At 50.5% G+C, this 19,413-nt stretch overlaps 1 protein-coding gene across 7 annotated transcripts in view; it reads right to left on the reverse strand.

The window, feature by feature from the left end:
• Positions 1-460: 460 nt before the first annotated feature.
• Positions 461-19,413, reverse strand: part of SSH1 (slingshot protein phosphatase 1) — a 60,875-nt gene continuing 41,922 nt past the window's right edge. For 6 of the 7 annotated variants that reach the window (XM_087424052.1, XM_087424050.1, XM_014787040.2 and 3 more), the window contains 6 exons: positions 18,796-18,924; positions 16,284-16,330; positions 14,484-14,630; positions 12,706-12,906; positions 10,079-10,646; positions 461-6,608 (listed from right to left, as the gene is read on the reverse strand). In XM_087424052.1, the coding sequence (XP_087280178.1) occupies positions 5,355-6,608; positions 10,079-10,646; positions 12,706-12,906; positions 14,484-14,630; positions 16,284-16,330; positions 18,796-18,924 (2,346 nt within the window). In that variant the 3' untranslated portion in view covers positions 461-5,354. The remainder of the gene's footprint in view (positions 6,609-10,078; positions 10,647-12,705; positions 12,907-14,483; positions 14,631-16,283; positions 16,331-18,795; positions 18,925-19,413) is intronic. The other variant, XR_015549965.1, reaches the window with a different exon arrangement.

Here is a 19,413-nt window from a genome sequence, read left to right on the forward strand (position 1 = left end):
TTCACCGTGAGCAGGGACCAAGGTTCGCTGGGGTTCCTGCCCTGGCCGTCAGCAAGAATTAGCCTACACGGTCCCCTCTCCCACGATGTGGTGTGAGAAGCTTAGGGGTTGCTGTGGGCTCACCTCTAGTTTTACGTTTTCTGCTTGTGCGGGAAGAGACACCACCCAAAGTCCAGGTCTCACCCTGGTGGGCACAGTTTTTTTGGTATACAAATGACGACCCACAAATGGGCCTGCTCTTCCTTACTGGCAAAATCAGGAGGAAAAGAGGCGATTCCTGGAGGAGCTCACATCTCTTCCCTTAGTTCTTTCTTTGGTCTAACCTGTCCAGGTTGTCAGCATGGGGCCTAGCAGACAGCACGTGCCCAGTCAAGCCTGGCCATCACGATGACGAAGATATGTCTGACTGCCTTGGCCATAGTTGAACAGGCAGTTTCCTTTTGCACAAGTTCACAGGTCATCAGGCATTTATAAAGAAAAAGTTTATTTCCATCACAAGAAGCACACAGACTATACAGTACACACCAACAGAAGTAAAAAAAAAAAAAAAAGTGCGTTATGCATCTTCTACTGCAAATTCACAGTACAAAAGATACTGCCTTTTAAATATATAATGTAAAAAAAAAACCAAGAAAAACAATGTAATAAAAAAAATCATTGATATTTCACAACACTGGAACCCACTGGCAGCTTCTAAAAACCAAAGGGCAGCCCATCTTGCGGAGCTCCTGACTTTGAGGCAGGGGCGGTCTGTACCTGCATTTCATTGCAAAGAGCTCAGGACACCAGCAGAGAGGAAGATAGGGTGGTCTAGGTGGTAATAGGATCTCTATTAAACAAGAGTACGATTGTGTGATGGGGGAACGGGCGAGGTGCTGGGCTGCGCCACCCCCCAGCTGGCTAGCAAACCCAATTCCGCTCTTTCCTCGCTACTCTGGGACGCAACGTGAGCCAGCACCTGCCTCGCCTGCAGGACCGCCCAGCGCTGTCGGGAGCAATGCTTTTTGGGCGGTTGTGGGCGCATGTGTGAGACCGCACAGCAGATGAGCTCAAGTATGGGGCAGGGCAAGCGCCGGCCCTAATGCCAACCACCACTGACAAGGCAAAGTATCCAATCACAGAAGGTGAGAGCTTAACAGTTTCCCATAAATACACAGTATTTGTAAACTATTATTAAGGCACTCAATTGTAAAACAATAATTACAGTGTAGGAAAGAGGGAGGAAGCAGCCATCTTCTCGTGCAGCACAGCCGACAGCAAGACAGCAGAGGCCTGGAGGTCTGGTTATAAAGACTCCTGTTTAAGAGACTGACTGAAGCCAGGGCCACAGCACCTACTGCAAGACAAAAACAAGGCAGTCACGTCCCCATCTCCCAGCTCCCGAGGGCAGCGCTACACAGCACACTCCAGATTGCTCCGGTGATCTGCTTCACAGCGCGGAAGCCAGCGTGGGTGCGGACGAGAGAAGTGATGCACATGATGATGTGATTCAAGTTACATATATATTCAAATATGTATATGCAGAGCGAACTCGTACACACAGGTATTCAACTGCAGAGCACACAATAAAAAATCCAAGTAGCTGAGCCTGGGGGTCAATCAACTACCTTCATTTGGCATGCAGCATTGGCAAGAACTTGTGAGGGGGTGGGGTGGGGACCAGAGCAGGTGACCCTGCCCCGTGCTGTCCACATGTCACGAATTCCCCAGCCCACCTAGCTCTCTTGCCAAAGGTGAAGTGGTTGCCCTCACTGCGCGTGTGCCTGGGGGAAGGCCAGCTATGTGGCAAGCCAGAGAGTAGGGTTGAGTGAAATGTATTCTGGCACCAAGCACTGCCTGCCAGCAGAGAGCAAGGCCCTCTTTGGACACCTCGGGCGAAGTTACTTATTTGATCTTGACTAACCGATGCAGCATTTGTTCTCACTAGGGAGAAATGGCCGCCGGGCAGCAGGGGGATTTATCAACCTTTCGGGATCAGGCCTATGTGGAGAGACAGAGTGCAGAAGTACAGGGTGGTCCTGAAGGTGTTCATTCTATTGCAAATTTGGCTCTATCTTGTGGCATCCTCTGGGTTTACCCATGAGGGAAAAGGCTTTAGAATGGACTGGAATGGTCTTTGGCTAGAGAGGGCAGGCTGGAGCAGAAAGGGGTTGGCCAGTGCAGCCGCCTGTGAGCACCTGGTGAGTAATCTACATGCCTAATGGACAGGGTGCCACTACCCAACAGAGAGCTGTTTGGAAGCCCAGAGGTCTGCATGAGTCCCCGCACTGAGACCAAGGAGGCAGAGAATACCAAGAGCAAGAATCTTGTTCTTAAGAAGTTCACGCAACAATGGACATTGGTCCAAGACCCTGAAATAGCCAGAAGACAAAGAAATGGAAGTTGGCATTATCACAGCAGGATCAGAGGGCAGCACGGTGTCTCCTCTCTCTGTGAGCAGTCTCCCCTTAAGACTAAACAAAACTTGACAAGACCTCTCTGTATCAATGCAAGATGAAGATCGAGTTCAGTCTAACTTTTGGCATGCCATATGAATTCAAGTGAGGGAAAGGTGAGATGGAAGATGAAATGCAGCTGAATACACAGGGTATCAAGCCGATTTAGAAAATTTTTGTTCACTCCTAATTTGACAAAGGCATTCTGTGAAATGGCAGTCACCAGAACTGATGACTTTCACAGCATAAACCCCTGCCTCACTTGTGCCACTCATGTTAGGAATTTTCCCCATCAGCTAACATTACAGACAAAGCATCAGTCAAGATATGGCATATCTTATGGGGCAAACTTTCTTTTCAGAGACCAGCATGAATCTGTCTTTGCCAAGGTGCCCCCAAGCCTGGCAGAATGCTCTTGTCTTGTTAGCATAAGATTTCAAACAGCAATCTGCCATATGTTTACATGCAGCTGATCTGGGTCTTAGAGAAAAATGTTTATCCTTTTCTCCAGGCCAGAGTGTTATCCATCAAATCAAGAATGCTTCACTTTGCTCTGATGATGGGGCCCTGGGCCCTGGTCTGTTTTGATGTTGATATGCTAACTATGCTTCTGAAAACGAATGGATAAAGTTTGCGAAAACTCAAAGACCCACTCATATTTGTAATCTTCTTCCCATGCTTAAACTGGATAAGAAAAATTATGGCTTTCAAAATTAAAGTTTTCAAAAATATATCACTCTCATACACAGACATGGTTAAAAAAAACCAACATAAGCCTGTCATCACACATCTAAAGGATTATTTTGACACAAAAATTGATCCACCACATAAAATTTAATTTGGCAAAACATATTGAACTTGATTTTTTGTTTTTTTTGAGAATATGCTTTTGTTGGCTGAGGGAGAGGGGGAAATTTCAGGAATAAGTGGATAATCACCTTTTAAAGTGATTTCAATTGACAGTGGTGGGAAAACAAATTCCTATAAAGTAAAATAACGTATATTTAAAAAAAAATAACATCAGGGAGAAAAAATTCCTGGAGATTGGAGAGAGCGTTTTTGCAAAAACTCAACCCACTAGTTGAAATATGGCCTAGCTTTGCTCCTGAACACCCTGCCTGGGGTGCTCTCTAGAACGGCTGCTCTCAGGGGGCCAGTTCTGGCCACTGTAAGATGGCGACTCATTCCCACTTCCAGAGTTTGACTGGCCCTTGAAGCCTTTCTAGTTTCACTGAATTAACCTGGCTGACCCAGCTGAGGGCACGCTGGAAGTGTGGGAAGCTTCAGCCAGCCGTGCCCTCCACGTACACAGCCCTCACCCTGCAGGAGAGACACGCTGCGGGTGGGCTGGCAAGGTCTGGGCTGGGAGGAGGGAAGGGTTTGGCCCAAGGTGTTGAAGAGGCAAGCGAGGCCTTCCATCTGCCCAGTTTCTTCCTGGAGGGCACTAGGCAGCCCTGTGTTGTCAAATAAAACCAGGGGTCAGCAAACTTTGTCTATAAAGGGCCTGATGGTAAATATCTTAGGCTTTGCAGCCTACATGGTCTTGTCGCATATTAGTTTATGTTTTTTTAGAACCTCTTAAAAATGTAAAAACCGTTCTTAACTCATGGGGCCGTACACTGCAGTTTGCTGACCTCTGAATTAAACTTGTCTAACCAAGCCCCTTCTCTCTCAAGATATTTTAACATCCGTCTTGCTCAGGGACACCAGAGGAGTCCCTCTACTTACCCCAGAACCACCTGACTCTTAAGGGGGCACCCACAGAGCCCAGGCCAGGACGACAGACCCCTCCTTCACTCCGTCCTCACTGCCAGGAAGAGCCAGAGAGAACAGGAAGCAGTGTTCTCACTGTGGGAAGGGGCAAGCATCCACATCTGTGAAGCTTCTCCACAGGCCCACTTCTCCAGAGAAGCTGCAGCAAGCAGGCTCCTGGAGAGGCACTGAGAGATTTCTCTCCGCCAAAATCACCTTTTCCTCCCCAAACCTGAGCAGACGTGACCTCATGAACCTGCGTGCCAGGGCTCTGGGCAGGATGATCCGCATCTCAGAACCACCGCCCCTGCCAGGACTCGGGGGCTTTCAACACCTCGACACAACCACACTGGATTCAGCAGCTGCGACTCAACAAGGCTTTGCGGGTCTTCTTGCCAGGTGGGAGGCAACGTAAACTTCACCATGAGCAACGATGGAGAACACCACACACACTTCCCCCCGCCCGACCCTCACACACATCACTCCGCCGTAACAGCACACCAGGACAGAGAATTCAACTGCACAGACGACCTCCACACACCACCGAGCTGGTTCAGCAACAGCACTCGACGCCTCCCTGTGACCTTACCTAGCAGTGCTGGCTGCAGTCGCGTTAGAAATCTTAACACTTTTTGGGGTCCTAACCAAAAAAAAAAAAAAATCTTTTTGGAAAACCTTTTTCTGACACAGCGTTATTCCCTGGAATGAGCCTTGGTCATTATTGTATTTTAAAAACAAAAAGCACAGCAAGAACAGAGGTAGGACTTATATTGCCATCCAAGACTTTTCCCACGAGGCCCCAAACGGGCTAGGGACGTGCGCTCCTCAACTATTCTTTTGCATGCTGCAAATGAAATATTTTCAATGTGTGGGCATATCTGTATGGGCTCTTCTGAAAACATGATTCTTCTTGAAAACACAGGACTCAGGATCAGTCTACTGGCCAACGGCTTCTGGTTTTCCCAGGCCACACGACTGATACCCTTTCTTCTTGTGCTGTATGTCAATTATTTTTGTGTCTTCTCCTCCTCTCTATGGCAAGAGGGGGGAAAGTTAGGTTAATGCCAATTGTGTAAGAGAAATCAAGACATAAGGGGCTGACCAAAATCCATAGTGGAACTGGAGGGATCGTGTGAAAATATAAGTCCAAACGCAGCAAAAGGTGGGTCAGCTTTTGCTCGCCCACGAGGGGCTTTTCAAGTTCTCGGGGGCAGATTTCCCTGACGATTTGGAGGTTGCGGCTGGGGTCCTTGGGGTTGCCTGGGGCTCATGCAAAAAGGAAGACTCGCTCCACTTGGTGTCCTGGGAGTCGGCGATGGTGGACACGTTGGCCTCGCTGGACAAGTCTTCTGTGGAGAAGTTGAGGCTTCCGAGCTTGGCGAGAGAGTGTGAGCGCTTCAGCGGGGACGAGACGGTGAGGCCTGCCAGCCGGAGCCGGGTCTCGATCTCCTGCGTCCGCTGCTTCACCAGCCCCGGCTTCCCGCGGACGCTGTGGATGCTGTCGCTGCTCGAGCTCCGGGTCAGGTTGGAGCTCATGGAAGACGAGGTGGGGGTGTAGCAGATGGTCTTCAGGAAGTCTTTTGAGAAATGACTGGTGTGATCCAGGCGGCAGAGGAAGGGAGTGGGGCTCTTCAGCGAGGCTCCTTCCAACGGAGGGGGCGCGGCCTCTGACTTCTCCTCGCTGCCGGCTTGGCTGGGCAAAGCCGGGTGCCCTGGCTGGGGGACAGGAGCCAGGTCCTGGCTCTCCTCGGCTACGCTGGCCTCCAGCCTGCTGGTGGTGCCGTCCCTGAGGGCAGACGCTGGGTCTGCCGGCGTGACCTTTAACCTCTCCAGTTCTTTGGTGTGCTTGCGGACAAGGCCGGCCTTCTGCAGCTGAATGATGGACTCCTGGTGCTGCATCAGGTAGCTGCTGGCGGTCGGCTTCTCAGAGTCTTTACTGAACAGAAGCCGCAGGTCCTTGGACGGCTTTAGATCTTTCTTGGGCGGCGACTCTTCCTTCACCACTTCCATGCTGGGAGGGTTCCTATCACAGTGAGAATTCTTCAAAAGGAGGGACTTTGGCAGGACTTTTGGGGTCTCTCTGGAAGGTTCCAAAAGGCTAGCTGGTAGCTCTGTGGCAGCACCAGCCCCAGAGTCACCAGTGTCTGGCCTCCTCGAGCCTGCTGGTGGTAGGAATGGGGGAGTTTCCGTCGGGCCAGAGGTCAGCTTCTCATAAGCTCGGGACCGGCTGGATGTGTGGGCCACGGGGCAAGACGTGAGGTGGGGCAGGAAGGTCGGCTGGGTGCAGATGGCGGGAGCAGCCGGGTTCTCACATCGCTCCCCAAAAGCCTCAGGAGCCCCGCTGGCTGTAAGGTACATGCAGTCGGCACAGGATTTGTAGGAAGGCTTCACCTTGTTAAGGATCCCAAAGATAGCATCGTGCTGAAAGGAGACAAGAACACTGTGAGCGTGCAGTAAGGGCCCAAAGACCAGAGCTGCGGGGCGGGGGGCGGGCCCTGGAGGGGCAGCGCGTCACTCCTGCCATTGTGGGAAGAGACCTCTCAGAACCCACTGGGCAGGACTGACAGAGGTTAGAGACGAGTCAGAGACGCTGAACCAAGCTGCCCAGGAGCCATGCGGCCACGATCCCGGGCAAACCTCTGGCCACGCGGCCAGCAGGGTCAGAAGCAGGGCCTCCCTTCTCAAGCCACCTCCGCCACCTGCACCATGCAATCCTTCCCTGAGCCTTGGTCTCAGGTGAAAGAGGGTAACTCTGACCTCACAGCATTCTGAGAATTAAACGAAACAGCGTTTCTGGCACAGCAGGTTCCTCAACCCTTTCTTTCTCCTTCAGAAAGAATCTGCATTTCGGGAGTCTGTAGCCTGAAAACGTAACCCTTCCCGTCTAGCACGAATAGAGATTGGCTCCAAAGAACCAGCATCTAGCTCCTCAGAGGTGGCAAAGGGCGAAAAAGGTTTGGGAAAGACTCCAATGTAGACCCAAACACAGCGCCCACAGCCCCGGTGAGGGAGCCAGGCTGAGGGGGGTTTTATATGCCCATGGGAAACACGTTTGTGTTGTTTCCCAAGGAAAATCACCTGCCCCGGTCACTAGGGCGTCTAAGGGAACGTGCCTCTACACCCCCGCCCTCCCGATGGGCAGGGCACCGTCCGCCTCCCTCCTGTGCCCACCGACAGGCACCAGGGCTGCTCATCGGGGCTGAGACCGAGGGGAGAACAGCAGAAGCGGGGTCAGGGGGAGCCGACCCTCTCCCCCGAGAGCTGTTTCTGTGAGATTCCTAAGCTGGTCTAAAGGGAAGCCTTCCTGGCAAAGGGCTGATGCTGTTTCTCCTGCCCAGGGAAGCTTGGGGGTCCCCCTGGCCCTGACTGTCAGGGATTAACAGCACCCTGTGTGGCAGACTGAGGTCCTGCCAGGTGAGGAATCAAAACGAAACGCAGCTGTGATTCCTGGGGGCCACAGGGGAGCGTGTGCGGGGAAGCGGGAGGCTGGGACTCCGCCAGAATCCTATCCCAGTCAGGACTCCTGGGCTGGCTTCCAGGTCGAGCAGTAAGACCTGCTCACCCTCGTGGTAAGGCCTGAACCCTTGACCCAGAAGTTTTTCTGAAGCTCTAAGCAAAGTGTCCACGTGTTCATTTCTTCTCAATCTTTAAAACCTCATGTTCTAAAACAGGATGAAATCTACCACGGAGGGAGATTTGAGAGCTCCTTTCAGAGCCCACAGGGCACTAGGGTGGGACAGAATCGTTCATCCAACTCTGATTTAGGGAGCACCTGTCCTGTGCCAGGACATGCATCAGGTGCGGGGGCTGCAAACAAGACACAGTCCCCACCCTCAAGATGCCCACTGTCCACTGGTGGAAAGGGACCAGAAAACCATGTGAAAAGTGCTTGGACGGGGGGTGATGGGCACAAAGTCTTCCACAGAGGGAAGTCTTCCAGAGGAATCGACACCCCAGCTGAGACTTCTGGGACAAGCAGGTGTTGATGGGGCAAAGGGGAGGAGAGGAGGCACCACGGACAGAGGAAGGAGCAGTGTAAAGGAAGTGGGGGAGAAGGGCCCACGCACAGGAGTGCACGCTGGAGAGACTGAGGCAGGAAGGGCTCTGCCTCCAAACGCCTCCCACGCTGTGCATTTCTGTCCTTGCCCTGTCCTCTGAGGTGCCGTCATCTCAGGTTCCTGCTTCAGCTCCCACCCCATGTCTCCCTTCAGACCACAGCCAGTGGGCCTTGTCATCCCCTTGCTTAAAGCCCTCCCGTGGCTTCCCAGTGCCCAGGGAACAATGTGCAGAGCCCTGCCATCATGCCACGAGGCCCCGCATGCCCTGGCCACCTGTCCAACCGCCTCAGACCACAGCCCTTCAACCACTGCATCCAGCTGCCGTCCCCCTCACACGCCAGGCTCTTCACCCTCGGGGGTGAAGAGCCACAAGCCTCTCCTCCTGCTCTTTGCAAGGCCAGCTCTTTCTGTCTCTTCCCTTTGCACGTTATTCTCCACCGTGCCACGGTTTATCTCCGCCATCACACCAAGCACCATCTGTTTTGCCTTCTTTGTTACATCCTTACGTGTCTACTGTCACATCTCCCCCTGGAAGCGATGTGTGCCGAGCTAGCTTACAGCTGTGCCCCCTCACCAACCTGCACCGCAGTTAGTAATCATGAGCTGAACAATGAATGCTTGTCTCTAGGTTCTATTCCCTAGATAACGTCCCCCATCCAATCAAAGTCTGGCCAGGAGAGGAAGGCGTCCTTCATTTACCCTCTTTTCCGAGCTTCTCTTGTGTTGATTATTCTACCACTCACGGCTATGTCATCTCAGACTTACTAAGGCACCACCATCCTGACCAAGAGGTTTTATGTCATCCATCTTTATGAGTATTTGCTCTCTGAGGGAAGGGTAGTGGTGGGGGAAATTCATCAGTAACTAGCATTTGGTTTGGAATACATTTTATGATTGGGAGGTCGGTGGATCTAACTTCCCAGTTTTGTTTGTTATAAGGCGATAATGACAAACCCTCCGTATATCGGAATGCATCTGCCAGCTTTCCACGGGCTCTCACTTGAGAACCAGAGCTGTCCCGGGAGATGGGTGGTGAGGCCAGGGGAATTGAAGCTCCTTCCCCCGGCCATGGGGAGGCAGCACACAGCGAGGGGGGAGTGCTGTGCCGAGACTAGGCAGCACAGCACACTCCTCCACGAAAACCACCCTCTGCTCCTTGCCACTCAGAGCGGGGAAAGGCTGGTGGAAGTAAGGATTTTCTGAGCTGGTGCCAGCTTCCTGAAACCTTGTTGCAGAAACCCACCCAACAGGGCAGCCTCAAGGGACTAAGGGGGTTAAGCATTAGAATCTGAGTTCTGAGAGATAAGCATTAGATCTGAATTGGAAAACTAAATAAATATCTAGGATGTTGGGGAATTACTGTCAAATTTTTTAAAGGTGGTGATGGTATGGTAGTTGTTATATACTGAAGCATTTGTGAATGAAGGATATATCTGGGATTTGTTTCAAGATAATCCAGGGTGTGGGAAAGTGGGTGGGATGAGATGAAGTAAGAACAGCCACATATTGATAAATGTTGAAGCCGGGTGATAAGCTCTATGATTTACATTTTACATCAGAATAAAGAGAGTTGGCAGCCCCGCCGAAGACATGAATGAGGAATGAGGCGGTGGGGTGAAGAGGGCACGCAGGGATTAAAGCGTTATCCCTGCAGATCCCTGGTCCACTATGTGCCCACAGTCCCAGTCCGCCCGAGGCCACTCGCTGAAAGCAAGCCACTGGTGGTTGGGGGTGAGAACTGCTGAGGTGGCAGAGCCGAGCGGCAGAGGCAGCTGTGTGGGGGCTGCTCTGGGGGCCAGGACGGCTGCCCCTGCATGCTGGTCCCATGCCTACCTCAAAGTCATCCGGGCAACTCCTCTTGCTGTTGTTATTATTTAGGTTTTCCCGGTTGAGCAGGTTTTTATCGAGCTGGGCTGGGGGCCGCCCCCACTTCCCTGCTCCCAGGGCCTCCTCCCTTTCCATCTCCTCCACCTGCGGCAAGGAGCCACCCCGGGCTTTGGGGCTCCCAAACTCCAGTTTCTTCTTCACTTCCTTCTCACAGGGTCCAGAGCCTTCCTGGGGATGTCTGGCTGGCTTGTGCGCCTCTGCTGGCTGGGCTGCTTCCTCCAACAGAGCATCCCTATCCAGATCCTCCAGTTGGACCAAGCTGCCAGTCTCGTCGCTGGGGGAATGCAGGAGGGGGTCTGAGAGTCGCCGGAAACAGCACGGGAGAGGGGGTCCTCCTGGGTCCCTGCTGCCTGGGAACTCAGACTGGGCGGCATCGTCCAAGCAGGGCAACTGGGCTTCCGGGGTGCCATCCAGGGTCTCTGGCAGGAAGTCCTCGGGCTCCGCAGGGTCATCCACAGGCTGCTGCAGGCAGCTCTCGGTCTGCTGGCGCCACAGCTTGTTGTGGCGTTGTTTGCTGGGGGGAGGAAGGGCAGAGGAAGGTCAGCAGAGACCAGTGCCCAGGGGGTCTTGGTAAAAGGAGCGGGGGTGAGCCAGCACGGGACAGCCCAAGGCTTGGGTGGACGCCAGGGGCTCACCTGGGTAAAGCCTCTCTTTTTCATTTGTCCCCAAGAAATGCAAGGATGACAGCAACAGCACTAAGACCCTAAATCCTAGATCATCACTGCTCACACAAAAAGTCTTAAGTGACTTTCTTGTCCTGTGATGACGACGTGGCAGACAGGGGAAGGAGTCGAGACCTGAAATCCTACCATGAGCCCAGTGTCCCATCCCATCTGGTGAACTGAGTCACATCACTCAATGTTTTGTCTCTCAGTTTCTCCATCTGTCAAATAATAATCATCTTCTCCTACCCGTATTGTAGGGAAATACTGGGGTTCAAAGCAGAGAGTAAGTCAAGATTTACACACTGACACAACTACCTAAACAGGTAATGCACAAAAGTAGGGAGGATCCCAGAAAATTGGACAAATTTGTTTAGGTCAGAGGGATTACAGGTCAGTTTCTAAAATATGTCTTCTAATACTGTAGTATTATCTTTATAATATATTTTTAATATGTAAGGGTTAAAAAAGAAAAAAGAGAAAGGCTTATAGTGAAATAAGGTAAGTCAGTCACCTCCATGAACCTCAGACAGAGCAACACCAACATCGCAGGGCTGTGAGGGTTAAGAGGAGAGAAGTAAATGTCAAAGGATGGTGTAAATTAAGGATCTGCTGTGGTTCTTCAATGCGAGGGGTGTCACGATCACTCATGACTGTTTGCTCCGTGTGCACGTTCCAGGCGACGTCAGAGGGCCCTCGGGGGTGGGGGGTGGGGCTGCAATTCACAGTCAACACCAAGCTGCTGGGAACCCAGCCTGGAACCCCAGGGTAGGCTGCAAACCACTCACGGCAGCGAGGGACCAAAGGGCTAAAGGAGGGGAGAGCAGGATGGCTCTTGCCCCCCCTCCTGCCTGACCCCTCCTCCTTGGGCTCTGCCTGGGGATCTGTCCAGCACACTCTGGTTGACAGTGAAGGAGTCCAGAATGTCCGGAGCTGGTCTCGGAACCCTGATCAGCCCCGTCAAGGCACTCCTGCTTTCCCAAACGTGGCCAAGAGGCCGGTGGACTTAGCCTGCAGCTCCCACACAACGCCAGTCAGAATAATGCAGGGAGGCCTCGGGCAGACGGAACAGAAAGGGAGCAGGGAGCAAGTGAGTCCCGGAGCCCAGCTGCGATCTGCCTGGGGTCACTGGGCCCTCTAGGGGGAAGGGTAACCTTGGGGCCTCCCTGCACCGGCGCCTTGCGGCCCGACAGACCCGGGCATGTGCTCCCTTCTGCCGTCCACTGGCTGTGTGACGTGGACAAGTTAACCTCCATGTCAATTCCTTATTCCCCTGTGAACGGAAGATGACCTGTACTGTGCAGACCTTTTCCAGGTGGGGGTTAGAGATTTAAAAAGAAGCTATGTTATGATTTACCACGAGCCAGGTCTAGCAACGGATCTATAAGGTAAACGTGTATGGTGCTCATGTAAATCTCACAACCCTACCAGGTGGGTCAATTCTTAACTCAGAAGAGGCAACTGAGGCTGCAGGAGACTGATGAGCCTGCCCTAGGCTGCCAGTTCGTCAGTGGCGGGGCCCAGTCTGCCTGTGCAGCCCTGGGAACTGCCCTCCGCGAAGTCCGGCTCCGGGCTCGGCCCAGAGCAAACGCTCAGGAAGTGGACTCCACGTGCCCGCATTGCCCAGTTGTGCCTTGGACTAGAAGTCGTGCACGGTTCTCTCCGGCAGCAAAACAGTTCTCTGTGCGTGCCAACAAGATCAAAACAGATCCCTCCTGGAAACCACTAATCAAACCCCAAACAATAGTTGTTGTTCTCAGACTGGCTCCCCCTGAGGGGCAGGGTTTTGGCTGTGGAAGCCACTGAAGACCGAGTGGGAGCACGCCTGGCTGCGGACGGGGGCCCCGGCGGGCTTGGCGGCATGGCTTCTCCAGCCCAGTTCTGCCTCCTTTCCTGCAGATGGTCACTCACCTCGCATCCAAGATGCCTTCGTACTCAGACAGCTGCCTCATGAAGCCCGCGTTGGGGCGCGTAATGCTGCGCCTCTGCTTCACATAGCTGTACGCCTTCTCCAGAGGCCAGCCAAACTCCTTCATCGCGTAGGCTATGACTGTGGACGCGGACCGGCTGACGCCCATTTTGCAGTGTACCAGGCACTTGGAATGGTTCTTCCTGCAGGGGCCGGGGTGGGAGGTGGGGGGCGTTTAAAGAGCTTAAACAACTTCCTTCTCTCAGGTTTTACCCCACGGACTGTTTTAAACCCTGCAGTGATCTCCTTGCCCAAATCCTCCTATATCCTGATGTTTACGCAGCAGATGGCCACACACCCTCTAAAGGAAATAACTTCGCTGCAAAATCAATCAGTGCACAATGGGAAATCGAGATAAACCTGTCCTTGCCTTGCCAAGTTCTACAGGGAGGGCTCCCAAATCGGGTGCCCTCGGGAACCAAGTGGGAGTCTTTTCACATCGCCAGATCAGCCAGGAGACCAAAACCCCCTTTTGTGGGAAACAAGTGGGCAGCTAAAGGGTTCCCTGCAAAAGCTACTCAGCTGCTACAGCAGATGGAGACAGGAATGGGTTACTGTGGAAAAATGGGGTCAGTGACCCGAAAGCTGCAGGGCCCTTGGGAGAGCGAGATACTTGGCAGACAGGAAGGTCAAGAAGCCAGAGCGAGGACGGCAGCACCCAACTCAGCCAAGATGGAAAGAAGCCAGGGGAAGAAGATGGGCTGGCAGGTCGTTTGTAAGGAGGCAGTGCTGGCCTGGGCGTGGCTGATTTAACAGATACAGCAAGGCCGGGAACAGTGTCTCTCTGGTACTGCCTGCTCGAGAATGGGAGAATGGGAGGGAACACCAGGCTGGAAAGGGCAGCACCTATGCAACTCTATTTGGACAAGAGGTAGGCCCACCAGCCTGCCTGTCAGGTGGGAGCCAGCTCGTTTCCTATAACCCAGGCCTTAAATGTGCCCCCCAGTCTCAGTGCTTTTTTAGGGGAGGACTGCTGGTCTGAAGTCTACCCGCCGGGAGTACAAGAGAACTGAGATTTGGTCAGGACACATTATGTAGCTTTGATCCAGAGGGGTGCAAATCCGAAGATGGGGTCTCTCTTGATAGCATCTCAAAGGGTCATCTCTTTCTATTCCTGACTTCAGTAAGACAGAGTTGTTCTACAGAATAAGGTGAGGACAAAAGATGCGTGACACTAGCGACAGGCTTGGGGGACCTCTGACGGTCTGTCCCATTCTACTTGAAAGCCACACTGACTTAGGTGGAGAAGGCGGCCACAGCTCAGGGCATCTGCAGGAGTAGGTTTTTTTGGGCAAGCAGCCCCAAAAGTGCTCTAAGCTCATGAACGACCCAGCCCCCTCTCCTCCCTCCTTTGGCTCAGCGACTCCCCATGGGGACAGCTCCCAAGAGTGTCCACTTGGTACTGGAGCCTTGTCTGGAACGAGTGTTGACCACGAAACTGGGATCAGATGTCACAGTCAACGAAACTGGGGTCAGATGTCACAATCAACGATAGGTGGGAGAGAACAAGCTCCTTCGGGCCCCACCTGGAGAAGATCGACAACTTGGCCTTGTTGGTGTGTGGGGTCCAGTGGTCTAAAATCAGAGGTCTGTCAGATACCACAGGCTCCTCAAACCAGGAGACACCTGGGTCTGGGACCGCCACCAACGTCTGCCCACCCAGCGCCTGCTGGTCTGTTTCCTCTTCAGACCGGTTTCTACGGCTTCCCTACCCACTTACTTGGCTTTGTTTATAAAATGGTATGCTTCGTTCCAGTGGGCAAGAAGGTCCGTTGTCTCTTCATCGTAGACTCGGATGTTGTGATATGCAAATAAGCCAGGAAAAAAATTATCTATTTCTCTAGTGACATTTAAAATGTAGTCAACACTGCAAGGAGAAAAAATAAAGAACAAATTTGGAGACTCAGAATGAGCAACTATAAAAAACAAAGTAACAAAAAACTGGGCAGAGAAAAAATGAAATGCACATTAAATAAAAGGTATGTTTTTGTGGTGGGACTTTTGTTTTTCCTTAATAGTAATTTTTTGTGTGTGTACTTTCTAAATGCCCTCTATACAACGAGAATGTATTATATTTATAATAAAAAACAAATTTCTTTATAAAAAACATAAGCAAGTTCAAAGCACTGCTAAGCAATGTTAATTCTGGAAGGTAAACATGTATTACTTGGATACATTTTTAAATTCTCTTCAGGTTTTAAAATTCATAACTATTATGAGCATACAGAGGCTTTAGAAAAAACAAAGTCTCCACTTTTAAATAGTTAAAAAGCAGAATATATCCGTCCATTATTTATGCCCTGGGAAACTGTCTTAAATCCTTTTTGCAACAAGGCAGGCTATAAATAACTAAATAGATGAGACGGTCTGCTAACCCAGGTTCTATAGTTTTCTAAACTTAATACTTATATTCCTGGGAGACCAAAATAACTTCAGGAGTTTGAAAACACCTCAAATAGATTTCATAAAGAGAATATTTATAAATGCTTTAAAAAATACCTTTAAAATCATTTATTTACTCCCTGCAAGGCAGAAAGCATGGTCAGTATTACTCTGCATTTTAAGAATACTTTTTTTTTTTTCTTTTTGTGAGGAAGATCAGCCCTGAACTAACATCCATGCCGATCCTCCTCTTTTTCCTGAGGAAGACTGGCCCTGAGCTAACATCCGTGCCCATCTTCCTCCACTTTATGTGGGATGCCGCCACAGCACGGCCTGACAAGCGGTGCATCGGTGTACGCCCGAGAACCGAACGCAGGCCGCCAGCAGTGGAGCACGCGCACTTAACTGCTAGACCATGGGGCCGGCCCCAAGAATACTTTCTTACATAAAAGAATACCTTCTGTTGAAAGAACACATCTTTAACCAGTAGTTCTCAAGATATATTTTAAGATTTGTTTAGTCTTGATTTTTAAATGCAGCAATTCAAGAATGCCATCATGTCAGACCCACAGAACGGTGATTTTGTGGCTGTGTCCAGACATCTGTTCTTGAAGGTCTAGATTCAAACATTTTTATGCCTGCTGCTAAGCATCTCTCAGGCTAAGACAGGCATATGTTTCTGGCCAACACCGAGTATTTAGCTGCAAGATTCCCACGAGGCCCAGAAGTATAACCTCCGATAGACCTGGAGTGGCCCGGGGATCAGAGCTGCTCACTGGCCCAACAACACGTGTCCACACTCAGACTCGCAGCATCTCTGCTGGGCAGTGGGCGGTGGGAGGGGGCTCGTGGAACCTGTCAGCATCTAGGCTGCCCTAGACCATTTGACTGTGATTTAGAATCATTCTCCCTGACAGACACAATCACACAAACCCCAGTAAAATCTAAAAGCCCATGAATTATTCAGGAGGTGGCATTCTGAAGCACGGCTGTTTAGCTATGCAAATCAGCCCAGCAGCGGCTCTGGAAACGGGGTGCAGCAATGACAGGCGGCCGCACAGGGCTCGCCCTCAAGGGCAGTGCGGAGGGCCTCGACACTGCCTGGAAGGACAGGGGAACACAAGGGGAGCAGACTCACCCTGAGCCCTGCAGCTCCTCCAGATTGGACGCATTCCATTCAGAGCCCTGGGGGACAGATCACACAAACCCCCGTGAGTGTCACACGTCAGCCTCAGAGCTGCTTACAGGATGCCGGTGGTGTGCGCTGGCCCTGAGAGTGATGGCTACTTCACCGGCCCCTGGCCTCAGAGAGCAGAGGGAACTGAGAGAGGCTGAAGTCAAAGCAGGCGCCCCAGGCATTCACGGCACCGTCAGCAGAACCGGGAAAGAGCAAGTCAGGAAAACCTGCTCCCCTCTCCCAGCTTCCTCTCCTCAGAGGCCAGCAGGGTCCTGTCACCAGAGGCAGTGACCTCCACCCTCCCACTCGGGAAGGGCACTTTCACACACCACTAGGTAAAGCAGGAATCAGTCTACCTTTTCTGGGAAGTATTTTGGCAGTATTTAAAAAGTTCCCACCCTCTGACCCAGAAATTCCACTGACAAAAAGCCACCCTGAGGAAATACCCGGAATTCACACAGAGATCTATGTACAAAGATATTTACGGTTATTTGTAATAACAAAACAGTGGAAACAACCCAAAGGCCCAACAAGAGGAAATCAGTAAAATAAACGCTGATGGGTCCATATGATGGAGCCACTAAAATAAATCATACTTTTGGAGGATATTGAATGACCCAGGGAAACACCACATAATGAAAACAATTTTAAAAAGATACAAAAATATGTAAACATAAACAGTATGTTTCTTTCCTTTTCTTTCTTTCTTTTTAAAGAAGCTACCTATGCATTAAAAAAACCAAGAGATAGAAAAATAAATAAATCAACATGTTAATGGTGACTACCTCTAGATTTGTGAAATTGGGAATGCTTTTAATTTTCTTCTTTAGACTTACTTATATTTCTTAATTTCCTATAACATGTTTAAATGAATACTTTTAAAATGATATTAAAAAAACAAACCCTCCATATCTGAGCATGCAAAGGACACGGAAGGGAAAAAACAGAGGAAAACCTACCACTTTGCTTGTAGGAAATGCAAACAACAGAGTCACAAAGAGCAAAGGGATGGTCCTAGTCTCCCCCTACACTTCCTTTCCCGGGAGGGCAGACCCCTCAGGACACAGGGCTACAGGGGCCGCAATGGAGCTGGCAACGTGTGGGTGCTCGCTGTATTTTCACACTGGAGGGAGAGGCTCAAACATTAACATTCCTTTAGTATCTCTCATGGAAAAAGTGACATAAAGCACCAAACCACACTGAAAAAATAAGAAAGCCCCACTAAAGCTGTGAGTGTCCTCCGGCCACGATCACCACCTAGTGGAGAGACAGGCCCAAGTGCCTGCTGTTCATTTCCACCAGGGAAAACAAAACATCACTATCCCAGGGAGAAGACAGACCCCAGGCTTCAAATCCCAGGCTTCAAACCCACATGTTTATATACATTGTAATACATACACATTAAACAGAGAGAGAGATTGATACACATAAATACATTAAATATATATTTAATATATCAAATATATTTAATTTAATATATTAAATATATACCATGACATTTGGAGAATTATTAATTACTTCCTACAGGCAGAAAACAAAATTGTTCATGCCTTCAGCAGCAAACACACCTCCTCAACTTTCCCTGGAAGTGATTTCTGCTCTAACGACGGTTACCATCGATTAGTGCCTACAGAAACTGCACTTGGTGCTTTAAATATGTATTTTATTTAATCCTGTCATCATTCCCGGAGATATAGGATAAAGGCAAAAAGAGGCAGAGACTTGCTCCCAGTCACACAGCTGGTCAGGCTGGGGAGTGGGAACTTGGCTGGCGATGAGTTTCATTACATCACGCTGCCTCTCTAACCTTAGTAACGGGCCTTCCTGTACAGTCTCTCTGACTGAAAACTTGCCAGTTGCCTTCTAGGGAGATTTACAGCTTTAAGAAAATCTGAGCAAGAGATGGAGGTGAAGGGAACGCCCACAACCCGCCACAGTTGTATTACTAGGGCCTGTTCCTTCAACGGGCTCTGGGAGCAGTGCACAGAGCAGCTGTCTGCACAGGCAGAGGCAAAGCCACCGGTCAGGTGTTTGGTCCATCTTCCCTACCGTTTCTCCTGTCTCAGGATGCCTAGGCATGATTCTGGGGCTTGGCGAGCGTGGGGTAATTGCAGTTACTGACTGGGGTTTTTAGCCCATAAACCATTTGGAGGTAAGTGGATGGGGCCCCTGTGTCGGTGACTGAGGAAGACAAAAGGCGGTGAGTCGGAAAACGGTTGCCAGTTGTGCCAAACAGCTTTCAAACAATCCCTGCAGCTCAGCTGGGAGCCACGTCTCCAGCAGGCTGGAGTAGGCTCCAAACCAGTAGGCTGCAGGCCAGAAGGGGTCAAAGAGGGGAGTTCCCATAATAGTCAGGATGGAGGCTGCAGTGGTAACTCAGATTCCTTCCCCCATGACTTGCTGCAAGCTCCAGACTATCAGGGTCTGATTTATGTCCCCCAAACCAGACGCGGCCATGCGCTGTGCCTCTTACAAGATAAAGATGATCGAAGATAAGGGAGGGCTTGTCCATCTGTCCCAGGATAAGGAGCATCTCATTGTCTATGAATTCTTTGAATTCTTTCAAGTTACAGTTCATCTGTTTCTCTAATTCATTGCGGATCTGTGGAGTGGAAAATATTAGGAAAAGTGATTTGCTAAACAGTTCCTCCAAAGAAGTCAAGTCACAACACGACCCGTGGCCGTTTTCAAAATGGTGTCTCCTACCCCTCCCCAACTCCCTCAACCACGAGTAAGCACATATGCATTTAGACACACGCAGCGCACATGCGTGGGTGGCGGGAATGCAGGCTACTCAGCCTCCAAGGAATTCTGACTTGGGGAAGTTCATTCCAAATAAGGAATCTGATTCCCATGGGATCTTTTCTGTTGCGTTTAAGGCACCTGTACTTTTACAATTAAATATCAAACACATCACAGTGAAAACGCAGAATCGGTTTCATCTTGCTTTGGGAAGGTAACAATATGATTTTTTAAGTGTATTAACTAATAAAAATTAAATGGCCACTTCAACTTCTTAGATCTATTTACTTTAAGCTATTACTATAATTCATTGTATTTTTTTCAACAAAAAGCAACTGAAAAAAGAAAA

Source organism: Ceratotherium simum, chromosome 35 (assembly GCF_057802395.1).
Source record: "Ceratotherium simum simum isolate JZ-2026a chromosome 35, ASM5780239v1, whole genome shotgun sequence".
Lineage (NCBI taxonomy): Eukaryota > Metazoa > Chordata > Mammalia > Perissodactyla > Rhinocerotidae > Ceratotherium > Ceratotherium simum.